This window comes from Notechis scutatus, chromosome 3 (assembly GCF_049901735.1).
Source record: "Notechis scutatus isolate UNSWTSFEM ecotype Mainland chromosome 3, rNotScu1.2, whole genome shotgun sequence".
Classification (NCBI taxonomy): domain Eukaryota; kingdom Metazoa; phylum Chordata; class Lepidosauria; order Squamata; family Elapidae; genus Notechis; species Notechis scutatus.
The window spans coordinates 67420296-67437752 of record NC_142011.1 but is presented as its reverse complement, the minus strand read 5'-3'; the positions used below and the strand labels follow the sequence as shown (position 1 = coordinate 67437752).

The following is a 17457-nucleotide window of genomic DNA, read 5'->3' as shown; positions in this document are numbered from 1 at the left end:
ATTTAAAGATTGTCTTGGAATAAATATAACTTTGACTTGCTCCATTTTTAAAAACAACAGACCAAACTGTCTTTATTATTTACATCTACAAAAGCTCCAGCCTTCATATGGAAGTCTGTAGCGGAGTTTACAAAAGAAACCTCAATGGTTTGTACTCAAAACAAAACTTGTATGTTTTATGAGTTATGTACAACACAGAATGGTCTGGTTTGGTTCTAGCATGAATCAAAAGAAGGTCATTTTGACTGGAACTAATTCAAACATTCTGTGCTGCTTTGGGTGGTGTGATTAGAGGGTGTCTTAGCTCTTGTAATTGCAATGATATAGTTTGGATTTTCCTTCCTTGGCCAACAAAAGAAGGAAAAATGGGTCATGTCCTGGGTACAACTGACTTAGGCAGAGTAGGGTCAACAAGGAACGGAGTTTCAGAGCAAAGCAGTAGGAACGTTTTTGAAACACATGGCAAAGTAGGGTGTGATACTGGACCTTACTATTTCCCCTTCATATCATGCCACTGACTGCTTTCCGTGAAGATAAACCACACCTTTTTTCTAAAGTTTTTTCTTAGTAAGGTTAAATTTTATGTCTGTGAGTTTAAATATATACATGCCCTTCAAAAGAAAAACGGATGGAACATAAATACAAAAAAGTCACTCGTGCAATATTGGTTTGTCCTGCTGATTTTATAAGAGCACGTTTGAGGATTTTGGTGATTTTAAGATTCAGGGTAGCCTTTATGACTGCAATGGATTCATCTTTAAAAGAATCCTGAAAGGTCTATCAGCAGAAAAAAAAAATAAGTATGGAGTACATACTCCAATTTATCAAGCATTCAAATTGGGTTTTTTTTCCCCGTTAAATTCTTTTTATGTCAAAGTCTGCTTTGGTTTGCTTGTGTCAGTCCTCCTAGGTAAACCAGACATGAAACAGGACTAGATAACTAATTCTAGTTCATTATAAAGTTACATTAACACAATCCTGCAAGTCTAAAGACATAAACTAAAAAAAATACTTTTAACTGTGTGGTCCATTAGGGTAGATCTTTCTTCAGTTTCTTTCTCTATTGTTAAGTCACTGGGGGCTTCCGATTCTCCTGTCTGATTGTTTCCTAAGCAGCATCTCTTCCCCTCTTTCCCTAAGGTCATTCAGACATTTAATTAGAGACAGGCTACTTGAACATTGATTTTTCTGGAGTTAGTTTTAAGTGCATTTGAAATAAGTAAAAAAAAGAATAATTCTGAATATTTGGCTTGTAAAGTTGTAAAGTTACAAGGAAACTTGTAAAGTTTCCTCATTGCCTGAAAATTTGGCTTTCAAAGTTTCCTCACTGCAATCTAAATCACATTAGATTTCTCTGAAAATAAGTTTATAGTGGTTCTGGACTAGTGGGGGGATTCAAAAATTTTTACTACCGGTTCTGTGGGCGTGGCTTGGTGAGCATGGCAGGGGAAGGATACTGTAAAATCTTCAGTCAGAAGTGGTATTTGCCGGTTCTCCGAACTACTTAAAATTTCTGCTACCGGTTCCCCAGAACTGGTCAGAACCTGCTGAATACCACCTCTGTTCTGGACCTTTCGCTAATGTTTTGTTAGCAGCTACAGATTCACAGGGCAGGGATTTAGTGAACATAAACAAGCAACTTCTATTTGCAAGCTAACAAAGGAAACAAAAAACATCACTGTACAGAGGGAACATGATACAGATAATATTACTAAGTTAAATTATTACTAAAATTACTACAATTATTACTAACATTAATAGCATAAGGGAGAAAAATAATTTTAATGAGGAAATTGAAACCCTCAGGATACATTATTAATTTCAGAACCTTAAAATTCAAAACAGGTTCCTTAAAAAAACAAATGGCAAGGTGATTCATTTCTAGCAGGAGTCAAAGTGGTTAAATTCTGGGCCAAATAATTTGAAAAAATAATGAGGTGAAAGCCTGATCTCAGAGAGTTTAAAGGAATGCAAACTACCCGGTGGGGGGAAAAGGCACAGCAGTTTAATTTGCTGTTTTCTGCCACCTTTCCAAAGTTCATGTCTGAAATGAAGCTAAACAGATTTTTTTGAGCTATGGCATTCAGACTTCATGAAAACAACACCAGGCTTGCATTTCAGTTTTTTTTTTAAAAAAGAATTTGATCTGACAGTAAATTTTCAGGCACAGCTCTCAAAAGTAACAAGATGGATAATGTGACATGTTAAAAAGGTCTTTAACCAGTTAATATATGAAAAATACTGACCCCCAGCAGTTTCTTTAGGTAATGCTTTTTCAAGGTATTTATATACAGGAAATTGTAAGGGGAGCTTAGTCGCTGAATTAAATTATCCCACTTAACATTTATCATACTTAACAAAGAGGTTTTCATTTGTTTCAATAACAGCCATGTTGAAGAGGACAACATTTTACATTGGATAGGAGTAATTGTTTTTGGCATTTGAGAGACTTATTCATAGGTTGTTCTGCAGAAACTATAAATGGTAGAATTCCTTTTCATACTGATAATTTCAAGCCAAAGAAAATGCAGAACCTGTATTCCAGAACAATTTATATGGAAGACCTTAGAGTTCTACTTTCAGTATAAACTACTTCAGACTGAGGAGTAAATATCAGAAGCAAAATCAAGGAATTCATTCCTGAAGTCTCACTCAACAATTTCATCAAGTACATTTTTCAATTAACAAATAAAAGAGTGAGGTGTAGCATTTTGATAAAGTATTTAATAGATAGTTATTTAGATCATGGGAACAGCCTTCAAATATGTTGAATGCAGCTGCCTCAATCATTGCAATTTACTTGACTGGCTGAAGCAAAATGGAAGAATACAACAGTTGGAAGGGACCTTGAAGGTCATCTAGTCCAGGTTTCAGCAACCCGTGGCTCCAGAGCTGCATGCAGCTCTTTGGGCTTTCTGCTGCGGCTCTCTGTCCCATCACTGGCTGCCCCGCCACTCGCCCTTCCCTCCTAGTCACTCCTCGCCTGGCCTGAGAAGGACAATGACGTTGTATGGAGATGTGGCTGGGGCTGATTCTCCAGTGCCTCACTCTTGCTGGAGCTTTTTCTGGACCTTGTTGGTGCTGGACATGCCTTGATCGCTTGGGGAGACACGCAACCTGCTCTCCCCCCAATCCGGCTGCGACCGATGCTGACTTTGCTAACACGAGGGCTGGCGGAGTGGGAATGAGATCTAGGATGGGATGATGGAAAGGGGGATGGGCCCCACAGCGCACAGTCACGGTTTTAAGAACTCAGGGTGGCAGGAAAAGGGGGATGGCCCCGCCAAACCTCGCACGCTCCCCCGGGGGTCAGGCTCAGAGAAATCCAGAGTGCCCTCACCAAAGACACTCATCAGCCGGTCAACCTGCCCGCCCAGCTTTGCTGCACTTTGGTCAAGTCCAGGCACTGACTTGAGGAGGATCTCCCTGCTCGTGTGCATCCTCCCAACCCTGCCAGAGCCTGCCAGGGGTTCATGAGAGGAGAAGGAGGGGGGGGAGATTCACTGGAGCCTTAGTGCAGGAACGAAGTGGCACATTACTTGACTTTGCGCCACATTTGTGTTCAAGGAAACCCTCACCTCCCAGCGCTTCAGGCTCGGAGCTATATTGCTAGGGGTGAGTGGGCCAGGGTCGCATTGTGGTTCCGCTGCAGGAGGAGGAAGAGACCCCATTTTCCCCATTGTGAAGCACAGTAAAGTTCACTCTGCTGCTCAAGGCGCTGCGAGAGTGCCTCATGGCCTGCCCGACTCTTCATATCAGAATGTAGGGGGAGAGACACAGAGAGATATATACAGAAAGAGAGGGGGAGAGGGGGGGAGAGAGAAAGAGAGGGGAGTGAGAGTGGGGAGAGAAAGAGAGATACAGAGAGAGAGAATGGGGGAAGGACAGAGAGACAGAGAGGGAGAGATACAGGGCGGGAAATAGAGAGGAAGGGGGAGAGAGAGATGTCAAAAGGGTTTTGTGGCTCCCATTCTCTGCCCTAATGACCAGCTGGGTGGGTGTGGCTAGGGGCTCATGTGACAGAATGGGAGTGAGTGACAGTAATAAACAAAAGTTTAATATTCTATTTATTCTCCATTGTTTTTATTCTTCTGTCCTACTTTTCAGCAGAACCTATCTCTCAGTTTTAAAAAGATTAATACATGAGTTTCTTTAGGAAATGGAGAAGAGAATGTCGATTATTCTATTGAATGAGGTCTTGGCATTTTTTACTCACTAATAAAAATAGTGAGAAGCCAAGCCACACAGGGTAAAATCACAGCCTCACAGCCAACAACACACACATTCAATTCCTGACTTCATTTTCCTGAAATAGAAAAGTACATACATTTCTCAAATTTCGTACCAAGCCTTCACATATCCCTAGAACAGCAGGAAATGCAGAGTGCCAATGCTATGCTCAAGGCTGAGGAAGTTAGTCATAGAAAGTGAGAAAAAGTGAATTCTTTCATATCACTATATTTCATGTTTTCGAACTAAAATTTACAAGCACTATTCCCTCCTCATGTCATTGAAGGGTCTTTGTTTAATAGTCTAGCGTAAGACAACTTTACTTTGTAAAATTAAAGACACCGTGCTTTGGATCAGTGAAACTCCTTAAATTCAGCATGACTTCATGGTTGGCTCAGAGTTCTTTGTCACTGTGGCAGCCAGCCAGCCAGCCATATACCCACTACAATTTCTGCCTCCACCTCCAGCATCTCCTGTTTTCAGTGCTGAACTAGTTCATATGGTTTTCTAAAGTGAAAAGAAAGTATGTTTATCAATCAAGAACTGATGCTCACTTATAAGCAAATTTATAAAGTGTTTCGGATTGCAGATATTAGACCTTAAGGGATACCCAGTCCAGATGCTTCAACTGAGATAGAATACTGAGGTGCTACTTCAGCTGATTATACAGGAATTAAACACTGCAAAGGGGAAAAAATAGAACCAGAACAAATCAGAAAATAACGTAGAAAGTATCTCAAAATCTTCCTGCTTTATATATGCTGCAAGACACTGTAATGCAATGAGGATTTATACAGTGGTGGTATTCAGCAGGTTCTGACCAGTTCTGGAGAACCGATAGTGGAAATTTTGAGTAGTTCCGTGAACCGGCAAATACCACCTCTGACTGGAGATTTTACAGTATCCTTCCTCTGCCATGCCCACCAAGCCATGCCCACAGAACCGGTAGTAAAAAAAAAAAAATTGAATCCCACCACTGGATTTATAGCTTCATGCAGGGTTTCCCAACCTTGGTCACTTTAACACAAGTGGACTTCAACTCCCAGAATTCCCCAGCCTGCCTGCAGAATTCTGGAAGTTAAAGCCCATGTGTCTTAAAGCAGCCAAGGTTGGGAAACCCTAGTATGATTCTTTGGCAAGTGGCAGTAAAACAAAATGTGGCATTTAAGTTATATAGAAAAAAATGAGTACCTGTTTTACAGTTTGTATGTAAGATTCAGAAGCTTAATCTTAAAACATCTGTTTAATTCAAAATGACATTTCCTTTATGATATACTTCAGAGTCTTACCACTTTGTGAAAAACTGTTGAGTTTGGGATGGTAAACCAACTCTGTGTATGATTAAAAAGCTTTATTATGTCTGTCTACACTGACCAAGAATCACAGAACAGGAGCTAATGAGCATCTTCATAAAACTTGAGCAGTTTAGTCAAAGGGGAATGCAATAGTCGCTGCTCATCACACAGATCAAAAGAATGCTCCAATGACATTGTGAGATCTAGAAAATTTGCAGGCAACACTTGCTGCTGAGGCAGATAAGTTTCAGTGGCAACTTTGGGAACAAAGGTTAGAGCTGGTCACAAGATCATCTTATCCCTATGAAATGACAGGTATAGTTCATTCAAACTCAGAGTGCAAATTTCACCGAGATATCATGCTGACAGTATGACAGTTAAGAATGTTAACAAATAAAAGAGTGAAGTGAGGCAGTTTCAAAAAGTTTGCCCATCATCTCAGAGAAAACTAGAAGCAAATTCAATACAAATGTGATATTCTTGAAAGGAAAATATTCAAAAGTCTTTCCCTAAACTATGTTATCAATGAGGAAGAAAAAAAATTGCCCAGATTTGTTGCTATTTGGAGGGGGGAGGCAAATTCCTTTGATTATAAAGACAAACATTCCAAATATAACGGGGAAAAATTCAATGAAAGCAACAAGAGAGATCCATCTCAACCAAGAACCAATCTGCTAGAGAGAAGTTCCTTGAAAATGGGCTCAAGCACGAGTCCGAAAGCTTGGAAGACAAAACCTCTGGTCCCGGTGACCAACCCAGATTGGTTCCTGCAACATTATCTTGCTATACATATTTTCGCCTTCATTCGTGAAATCTCAACCAATTTATAGAACAGCTGCTTGCTGAGCAGGTTTGCATGCCACACATAGAAATTTGAGCCACTGTGTTCAAAGAAGGGTCCTAAAAACATCTTCTCCAAGCTATCAATCTGAAGATTGCCAGCTCCAGGTGAAGAATTGTGCCACTGTCAACTGAGAGAAGACTTAGCCATTTGGACAAATGGAAAAGAAAAAGTCTTCAAGATAGATGAAAGAAGCAAATGGCTTTAGGAGATACTTATTATTGACATCATCATGGACAGCCTTGGCTAGAACTTGAAGATTGAAGAAAACCAAAATAATAATAATAATGTTTTTAAAAAACCTTGAGACCAGAAGAATTAGAAGACAAAAACCAGGACAAGATCTTTACTGCTACAAAATTTGAGTAATGAACAGGGTCTACTCAGTGCAAATTAGAAGAGGAAACAAATGAGTGGAATTCTCCTTCCTCAATACAGCATCTCTTCAGAGTCCATCAAGGTGTTACAATGCTGAGATGAACCAATACCAGAAAATCCTTGTATGAAATGCAGCAATTCCAACTGATGATACTAAGTTACAAACCATAAAAGAAATTGGATCCATCCTGCTTATTCCAGATTAATACTGGTGTGAAATTGCCAGTAAGTTCATGCATCATGATAGTGGTGATTTGGGGTGAGGTGGGGTGGGGGGTGGAGTTGCAGTTTGACAGGCTTTGGGTTGTGGATTTTTAATGCTGTAAGCTGCCTGAAGTCACCATGCGTGAGTTGGGCAACTACATAAATTTATTAAATAAATAAATAAACATATTTTTTGGCAACCAGAAATGAACAGTGTCTTAAAGGAAGCTATCATTTCATTTTAAACACCTTTGTCTCCACTACAGAACATAGAAGTATCAGGCGGGCAGGGCCACACAGTGATACTGTCCCTGGGAAACAGAATGCAGTTGCTTAGCCCTCTCTGCTGTATAATGCAGCCTAAGTCTTCCTCTTTCAAAAATAAAAGTTTACATAAAAGTTAATTATCACACCATCTCCTTTTACAATTCCTGCTTTATTTTACCCCTCTTCCCCCAACACACCTATAAGTTACATAAACAGTATAAAAAATACAGATGATCAGAAATATGTTCTTTCCCCCAAACTCCTAGGAAGAATCCAGCTGGAGACAGAATAGGGTTGAATCACAGAATATAACAATGTCCAGGCCTGGATCTTCCAAGAGGGTGGGCAAAAATTCTTCAAAGGGGGAACATTTGAAAATTGGATTGCATGCAAGGCCTTGCTTGCTTCAGTCCTGGAAAAGTGGTCTCATGACAGTTGTGAAACTCAAACTTATGGCTACTATTAAATCTTTTACTACATCAAAGTGAAGGCAAGAATTTTCAATATCTGCTGCTCAGGTTAGCCTTTAGATTACATTCCCAATTTATTGATACTAGGTTTATGACTTGATTTTAATACAAGTTGGCAATATTACTGCCCAGGTTTACCATGACTGCCTATTATGGCAACAGCAAATTTACTGAAGTTACCTTCATTCCAGATTTTGTTTCTCTTATTTGCGTAATATAAAAGATACAGAGCAAAATATCAACTTTTACAAGGCAATATATATACATATATCTTAAGCTATAAATGCTACAAATGCATATGTTTTGTTTCGACAAGTAAGAGCTTGTAAGCTCTCAAAAGAAAAAGAAAAAACATTCATTTGGCTTTCTCAAACCCTTGGCTGTTCTCCCTCTAGTTCCAAGAGGGGGTGTAAAATCTTGATTTCTTTTTACTTAAATTGGAAAGAGATGTTTTATCTCCTGTGAGATATAATGTCCCAGCTGTTGTTTCCAAGAAACTGGTACTGAATTGGTCAAATTCCAGATATGTGAATGTGGAATCAGGGAACCAATAGCAACAACAATTAATTAAGAACTGAAAATGCTCACAGGAACTATTTTGTTCAGGAATGCACAACAGAAAGATAGGTTCAAGATGTAATTTAAATCGTATGCAGGTGTATATACATTGCATACAGTCAAAATAAATAACAAGAAAAAGTTGGCTCAAGAAAAGAGATGAGGAAAAACAAAACATGCCATAATATTTTGCATACCTTGCTGTGGCACCTGTTGCTTTCCATGATAAGAAATCCGGAAGATCAAAGAAGTGCCCTGCTTTTTCCCAGCAAGACTCTTGCAAATTCTGATAATTTTTGTTGGAGATAAAAAGGATAGTTTTAGCTCGTATAATTTAAAAACAAATTTAAATCATATGCAATAGCTAAGACAACACCGGTATTCTCTTCATCCAAATTTAAGTTTCATCATTCCGTACAGAATGATAAAATTCTATGTAGAGTTATTTGAGCTTTATTCATGTTTTGTCCTCCAGCAAAAGGTATTAACAAGCAAAGCCATAGTCTACTCAAGGATGTTTTATATACTACATTTGCAACCTCTGAACATTCATTACTGAACCTCTGCAGCTTGTATTATCTCTACGTTTATATCCATGGATATATTTGTGTGTCCTTTCTATGTATTCTTGAGAACCTTACATCCTGTTCCCAAAGGAACTGGATATCAGAATATATTTCATGCCATAACTCTCTAAATAATAAGCAAGATAATAATACCAACTTAATAATGAGTGTAGATTTATTTCTCTGGCATCTCCCAGCGGTATCTCTAAAGGGCATCTAAGTAGCAAGACTGAGTAACCTAGGATAGGAGTGAATATCTTTGGTAATACTAAGACACTTATATTATCTTTAGGATAAAATAACATCAGGACATTTTAACACCACCAAAAACTTCTGGACGTCCCAATGTTGCAAATTCCCTGCATTTGTGCAGGAGAATGAGTAGCAGAACCAGGGGCTGAGTCAAAAGAGGAATGAGCCTCTATGTAGCCACAGGTGGACCAAGTCTAACCCCTCTTGAATTCAGCTGACCCTTTTCTAATGCCAAGATAGAGCTAACAGTTAGTTGAGCAGGTTCTTATGCATAGACATGATTAGTAATAAATCAGTTTAATTGGAGCATCACAATTACTCTATTATTCTGTTGCTCCTGACATTACTCTACTGAACTCAAGAAAATTTTTCAACAGATTTCAAGAGGGATTGGATTTGGTCCACTTGTGGCTACATAGATACTCTAGGCTCATTCCTCTTTTGACTCTGCCGCCCCCGGGTTCTGCCACTCCTTCTGTAAGAACATTGTCACAGAGAGAACTCGATGCTTCAGTTCTCTATATTTAGTCTCACACATAATATTTGCCCTATGATATTTTCCATATCTTGTGCTTTAAATAATACTTTATTTCATGTAGCATCATGGCACCACCACTGTAATTACATGCATATTTAGAGCCAGTTTAGTTTAGTGATTAAGACACCAGGCTAGAAACCACAAGACCATGAATTCTAATCCCACTTTAGCCATGAAAACCAGCTGACTGACTATGGGCCACTCATTTTCTCTCAGCCCAACCCACCTCACAGGTTGTTGTTGTTATGAGGAAGACAGGAGGAGAAGGTAGCATTAGATATGTTCAGCACCTTGAGTTGTGTATAAAAATAATAAAGGTGGAATATAGATAAATAAATGTAGATACCATTATTTAACTGTATAATTCTTTAGATCCAATAGTTAAACAAATCAATAGGAAAAGGAACAAAAGCAGGCATATTCTGGATAGAAATGAAATAAGAATTTCCAGGCAAGAGTATTGAAAGTCCTATAAAAAGTTTGTTCTTGTTCCCTTTCATGGAAGCCAGGACTAAGATGACCAGAGAGAGTGGTTTAGTATCAATGGGGTCAAACGTCTGACGTAAAAGGAAAAATAAGTGAACACTATTGCAGCTTTCCAAAAGCTACAGTAAAAAGATTCGAAAATGAGCCCCTTGAAACACATCCAAATGATTCATTTTAGTCACCAAAATGATTTGTCACCACCGGTTAGATCAGAAAAACACATCAGGTTTTGCTATATGTTTCCACACTAACATTAAGTTTTACATATATACCAATCTGACTACACAAGTCATTCTATTATTTGCAGTACTCCAGTCCACATAATTAACAAGTGTACTGAAACTATCCTAATGTAGTTTTCAGTATAGCAAGTCATTTTCTGTAGCTCCAGATTTATTTGTTATTCACTGGAAAGTACAGTTGGACTCCTTTTCCCAAATATCTCTTTCTTTATGGAAATCATCATTTAGACTTTTTTTAAAGGCTATTTTGAAAACACTAGTCAATTCCAAGTAGTTAATCAGCTCCAAATGTGATCGTAATAACTTACTCTCATGTTCTATCTACTCAGCAGATAACAATACTTTGACCAACTTCTTACTAGAAAGTGACAAGCCAAATCACTTACAGATTTTCCAAAAAATACAGCTGAGACCACAGAACACAATGACCCACAACTTTAACAGCAGACACTGAGATAGACTTAATACTCTGCAGCTAGACAGCATTTTATTATCTATGTTAAAAATATAACTTTTGCTGATCTTTTTTAATGATGTTGACTACTATCATGAAAACATAAGTCAGCATCAACCAGTAACAAAATCAACATTAAAAATTAGAATTCAGTGGAGAGAGATACATTCCAAATTACTTAACACTTTTATGTTTTGTAATAAAGAATTGTTTTAGCTGCCTTTCTGACTCTCCAAGGGAAGTAAGCTATTGCAAATGAGAGGACTGCGATTGAAAAATCTTAAGAACTACAGCGAATCTAATATATACACAAAGATGGAAGATATACTAATGGAGAAAGACGGCAGAGCTTGCAGGAATGACTAAATTGACTTGTTTGATCAAGTAGGGAACAAAGACAGGAAGTTTATGGACTTTTTGCTGAAAATGGACAAAAATGAATTGGTGATGTTGGGATTTACTAATTAAAAAGAGTTGCTTGTGGGAAGAAGCATGATATGTAATTTGGGAGGGTGGAGATGGTAACTATCATGTTTATAAGCACTACAAAGATGGGTAGTCGCTTCTTTAGATATTTTTCTTTTCCTTTTGTTATTTTTCACTTTTTCTTCTATTTTCTATATCTCTTTTTTTCTAACTTTTTATTTATGTAATTTTTTTAAAATATTATTTAAAACCTTCTTCTAACAATATATAAAAAGGGAAACCTATTTTGAGATCCCTGTTCTACTAAGATCCCAGGCTGGAAACTACTGGAAACTTGTCCTCTTGGCCAGCCCATTCTGGATCAACAGATTCTATACAAAGCAGGAAGTATACGTACCAGTGGTGGGATTCAAAAAAATTTAGTACCGGTTCTGTGGGTGTGGCTTGGTGGGTGTGGTGTGGCTTGGTGGGCATGGCTTGGGTGTGGCAGGGGAAGGATACTATAAAATCTCCATTCCCACTCCACTCCAGGGGAAGGATATTGTAAAATCTCCATTCTTTCCCCATTCTAACCTACATTCCAGCTCCATTCTCCTGTGCAGGGCAACAAAAGAAGACCCAGTTGATCAGCTGGGACTCAGGAGGCAGAGAATAGATGGGGGCAGGGGCAGTCAGACTACTCAGAATTTCTGCTACCGGTTCTCCAGAACTGTTCAGAACCTGCTGAATACCACCTCTGATACGTACATGTGCGTGCACATACTCACTCATTAGAGCCCATTAAGACATAATAACTTTGAATTCATATTACCTCTGTAAAACAGATAGACCTCAACTTATGATCGCTACCGAGCCCAAAATTTCCACTGATAAGTAAGACAGTTAAGTGTGTTTTCCCTATTTTATGACCTTTTTTGCCACAGTTGTTAAGTGAATCACCGCAATTGTTAAATTAGTAATATGCTTGTTAAGTGAATCTGGCTTCCCCATTGACTAACTTGTCAGAAGGCCACAAAAGGTGATCCCATGACCCTGGCACACTACAAACTGTCATAAATACATGCCAGTTGCCAATCATCCGAATTTTAATCACATGACCATTGGATGCTGCAAGTTGTAAGTGTAAAAAGCTATCATAAGTCACTTTTTTCAGTGCTGTTGTAACTCTGACCAGTCACTAAGTGAACAGTTCTAAGTAGAGGACTACCTGTGGTGACCATACAAGTCATTTCCCTTAGCTAAGCATTAATCATGGCATTCCTCCCTCTTTAGCCTTCTATCTGCCCAATATCACATAGTAATCCAAACATTTGGAAAAAGAAATCTAGGCCTGGATCTCCCATCAAAAGCATGCTTAATTTGAAGCAAATTCAAGCAACTATAGCTCCGGTATGACTTCGTTCAGATTATAGCGGTTGCTTTTCAAGGAATCTTCTTTCTATTCCTCACCCCCTCAAAAAAACAAAAAAGCCCGATTCATCAACATGGGGATAGGATCAGAACAACTAAGTGAATATTCCTTAATTGGCAGCTGTTGGCATGTAGAATTACAGCTGAGGGAAGATTTGATGATTATATAATTCTCTCCAGAAGGAAGAAGATTCAACACAAATCAAATCACATTCTTAACAGAGAATGTGGGTGAAAGTGGGAGCTGAGGAGAGTAATTGGAAGTGGGCAAAACAGCATTATTCTAAAAATAATTGCCAGGCACAAGGTCTGCAAAATAAAGCCAGATTGGAAAGAGGGAGGAAAAAAATAACATCAACCTGTTTATTTAGCACATATAAATAGAAATTTTAAACTATTATCAACCTACTCCCAGAGCACAAATAGGGAGAAAGAATACTGAAAGGCTTCAAACACTGGTTTACCATACCCTGGCTATTCAGATATGAATATTGAATATATCACAAATATTGTGATAATTTCTGATGCATCACAAGGAAAGAAAAATCACAGTTCAAGGTCAGCCCAAACCATTTAGTTCCTCGAAACAGAGCAGCAGATAATGTTCTTCTCTCAAATCCAAAGCTAGTAGTTATTTTGGCATTTGAAGCAAAACAAAAAAAACCAACCCTCACAAGTACTTCTTACCTTCTGCGATTAAAAATAACATAACACTTATAATAAATTAAATAATAATTTACAGTCCCTTTTATAGTACTTAAGATAAGCTGCCAGAGGCAACTGCTTCTGTCTACTTAATGAAAAAGAGAAAGGGAGACATAAAAAAGCCACGTGTAAAAGGATAGCAGAAATATACCAGGCATTTCAAAGATGAAGAAAGCCGCAATGTGAGATGAAAAAGAATTATTGCTTGTAATTGCCATTTGATTATTAATTATCAAGCTATTATACTCTGACCTTTTTACCCTGTGGAAAAAGCATGGGTAGGAAGATCTCTTTCCTTTCATGTAATAAATGAAGTGCGACTGAAGCTTTTAAAATCAATTTAGGAACATATCTTGTATAATTAGTAAGTCAATCTTTCTAATCTAAACAATCAGAAATATTCAATCCCGACTGAAGGTGCCTAATAATTATCCAGCATGTTACAAGCTATATTGCACCACCATTATAGGAAGAAAATGTAACCAATTCTTTTTGGTATAATGCAATCCAACAGCCAAAGATTAAACATAATAACAAGCAATAAGTAGAACACAAATTCAAGAATTCAATGGCATACATAGCGAAACAAATTCAAAACATTTACCAATGGCAATGCTCAGGATAGTCTTCAAAGAATTTTTCTAACAGAAAGCCTACTGAACCATTCTGGTTTTGCATAAATATCAGAGCAGAAGCGAACAATGTTAGGAACAACAGACAATCAAAACTTCCAGACTTTAATTTTATATGGTCCAAGAAACTGGAGAAATCAAGTTTGCTTAATTCTTAGCGTGAGGAAGTAGAGTCTATTTATCGAATGAGTTATATGAATGAACGAGTGATTTGGAGTTGTTGATATTATCTTATTTCTGCAGGTTTATTTAAGGTATGTACATTCTTTGTATTAAAAAGAATGTAAGAGCACACCAGGTACTTTACTTTCAAACAAACTATGCCAAATTCTGTGAGAGTAGGGCAGTTATATAAATCTGTTTAATAAACAAATAAAAGATAGATATTGAGCTAGCTACCAAGACTCATGAAGTTCCATGAAAATAAACATTAATTATAGGCTGATTTTTCCACAATTAAAAAAAAGTAACAAACTATGTACAAAGAAATATACTGTTTCCCTGAAAATAAGACCTATCCAGAAAATAAACCCTAGCATGTTTTTACATGTGCGCTTAATATAATCCCTACCCACAAAAATAAGCTGACTGGCCACCCATTCCCGTGGGATGAGACCACAAGGCAAAGCGGGAGGGCAGCAGAGCTGCTCTATGCGCCCGTACCAGCTTACCTCAGGGTCTCCGCAGCCAGGCCATCCACGCCCCGACAACTGCCTCGCGGTAGCAGCACCAACAGCCATAAGGAGCAAGAGCCCACTTGACCGTCAGCCCATTTTTTTCTGCGGTTGCAACAGAGCAAAAGGCCAAGCAGCACATTGGTGCCGTGGCTGTGAGGCGAAGCAGGTGTTGAGGCATGGATGGCCTGGCTGTGAGTCCTGAGATAAGCCATTGCGATGCGCATGGGGCAGCTCCACCCTCCCTGCCTCGTGGCGGCAGCACTGGCATGACACACAGCCTCCTACCCCACCATGAGCAAGCAGAAGTGGGCTCCTGTACATAGAAAAAAAACAAATAAGACACCCCCTGAAAGTAAACCATACTGCTCATTTTGGAGCCCAGGGAAACAGATAGTTTATTTATTAATACTCAGTAGGAATACAATCTGATCCTATAGCTTATAATACTAAAGAAAGCTATCCCTAAAACCTTAGCTGTGGTTTTCTTCCACCTATAATGGAAACCAAATCCCTGCCATCTAATTTTTTTTTGTTCTAAATTTGAAGCATGGTAAGCATTTTTAAAATTAAGTCATGCCTAATCCAGGCTATGATTCAGCAATTGTTGGCACTACTCCCTTTCTTCTTCCACTATGGTGCCAAGTGACAATACATCTTTTCTGGTAATAAAAGGATAAGCTAATTTTTCTCAGCAAGTCAGGATCAAGAGATACAGGTAGTCCTCAATTTATTACCACAATTAAGCCCATATAAACAATATTTGCACTACCCACCAATTTAGAAAGAATTATATTTTTTCCATAAGAAATAACAAATTCTATTATTTCTTTCATTGGTAGGCAAGAGAATGACATATGACTTTCCATTAATCTATACTGGATATTATTCTATATCCATAACATTAAACTTGGCAAGCCACAGACTTGTATTTTCATACTCATTTATTTTCTATGGGGCTACAATTTTCTCCTTGAGGCTACTAGCCTAAACAGTGAACTTCATCTCTTTACTGTTTCTAGTTACCATTGAGCAGCAAGTATAGAAACCCAAAACTTTTTTCTAAACCTCTTATGAATTATTCAAACACCGAGTGTGGAGCAGTTTAAATGAATATTCACATATCATAACAGGATCTTCAAGCAATGCTAATTAACCCCTATCAATATGAATTTTTCATTCTTAGCTTCTACCAGTTAACTCTGTTGACCTTCAGCAGCTCCAACTAATCCCACTGTATGTTAAGAATCAGAAAAAGAGACTTCAGCTCTTAGAAACTGGCAGGGGGCAATTTAAATTGGCCTTTATTAACAGACAGAAAGCATCACTGAGACCAAATGTGGAAGCCAGACTAGTGGGGCCTATTAAAAAATTCAAATGGTACATTTTTCCTTTTCATCTGATAGTTGGAAGTTTAAAAAAGTTCTGTATCAACCTGTACCACAAAAAAAAAGTAAATTAACAAAGACATTAGACCAGGGGTGTCAAATCTGATCGCATCACGGGCCATATTGTGACATATCAGGACTTTTTTTACCTTTGCGGAGCTGGGATGGGTGTGGCCTGCCTGGGCCATATCCAGCCCATGGCCCGCCAGTTTGACAGGCCTTCATTAGACTATGACTGTATGTGCAAATTGACTTCTTATTGCTGAATATTATTTCTTATTACAAATGTGTATCTTTAAAACTGAAACATTCTGCCTTGCCTCTTATAATAAGATACTGACAATGAGATCAGAAGTGCCTCTTAGCATGTTGCGGGTAATCAGTTATTAGAAACAAATTCCTTAATTACTGGAAGATCTATTTTGTCTGTCCTGAACTTATTAATCAAATCAATTTTCTGTAGAGAATTCAGTATGTTTCAATAAAATACAAACATGCTTCAATAGTATCCAAAAATGACCCTCCTATTCAATGTTTCCCTTACTTCATTATATTTTTAACGTGCCAATTTATTTCTTCCCTGATTTATATTGTTACATACAATTGATAAAGAAACTTGCTCAATTCCCATTCCATCCTAATAGTTTTCAAATTTAAATGGATGGAATTAGATTGAATCACCACTACCGTGTTGGTTCCCTTACAAATGCCTGTAGCTGTGTCAAATCGGTCAGTCTAATTAACGTATTGTGAATTCTTGCAGTGTAAGCTCTGCCCCTTTTGTACATGCATTATGACATCACACTCACATCCGAAAGAGGTAGAACTTACAGCATTATGGTGCAGTGATCTTTTTGTCATTTTCATACAAGCAGCAAGAATCTGCGGATACCCATTAATATTGTTATTGAATATAATACAGGGCATGTGCCAGCTAGGTCCCATCACCATAATATGCACTAAAATGTACCAAACTTTGTGTATTTGCCATCTGACAGGAAAGGATTAGTTCAAAATACTTATACATCCAAATAAGATAGCAGAATCATTGGGAAAAGGAAGAAAAGTACATTTCTTTATGCCGCTTCTAACAATTTACTTCTTAAAAGACCAAACAATCAACAGAGTCAATTAAAAATCCTAATTACAGTAAGAATTCAGAAGTGGATGGGACATTAGCCCCATCATTCTTGATATGAAATATATAGAAATTAATGAATATTAACACTTTTATTTTTGGCTATGTATTTTTCTGTCATTATCCAATAGTTTAGGCTTGATCTCAGTCTTCTAAAGACAAATATACAACCTGCCAAGTCTTCTAACTGAGAAAATATTAAATATTTTAATCCAATTTTTAAAAATAAGCATGTTAAGAACCAGAACTATATTTAAAAACAGCTGACATAAAAAGCAGGAATTGTTAGAAAATTATTGCAAT

General features: G+C 37.8%; 1 protein-coding gene across 9 annotated transcripts in view; it reads right to left on the bottom strand.

The window, feature by feature from the left end:
* The window catches only part of FGGY (FGGY carbohydrate kinase domain containing), a 195827-nt gene that overhangs the window by 126519 nt on the left and 51851 nt on the right, over positions 1-17457 (bottom strand). For all 9 annotated transcript variants that reach the window (XR_015748593.1, XM_087960356.1, XM_087960354.1 and 6 more), the window contains exon 5: positions 8441-8529. Coding sequence is in view for 8 of the 9 variants with exons in the window: in XM_087960356.1 (XP_087816482.1) it covers positions 8441-8529 (89 nt within the window). In the remaining variant the exon portion in view is untranslated. The remainder of the gene's footprint in view (positions 1-8440; positions 8530-17457) is intronic.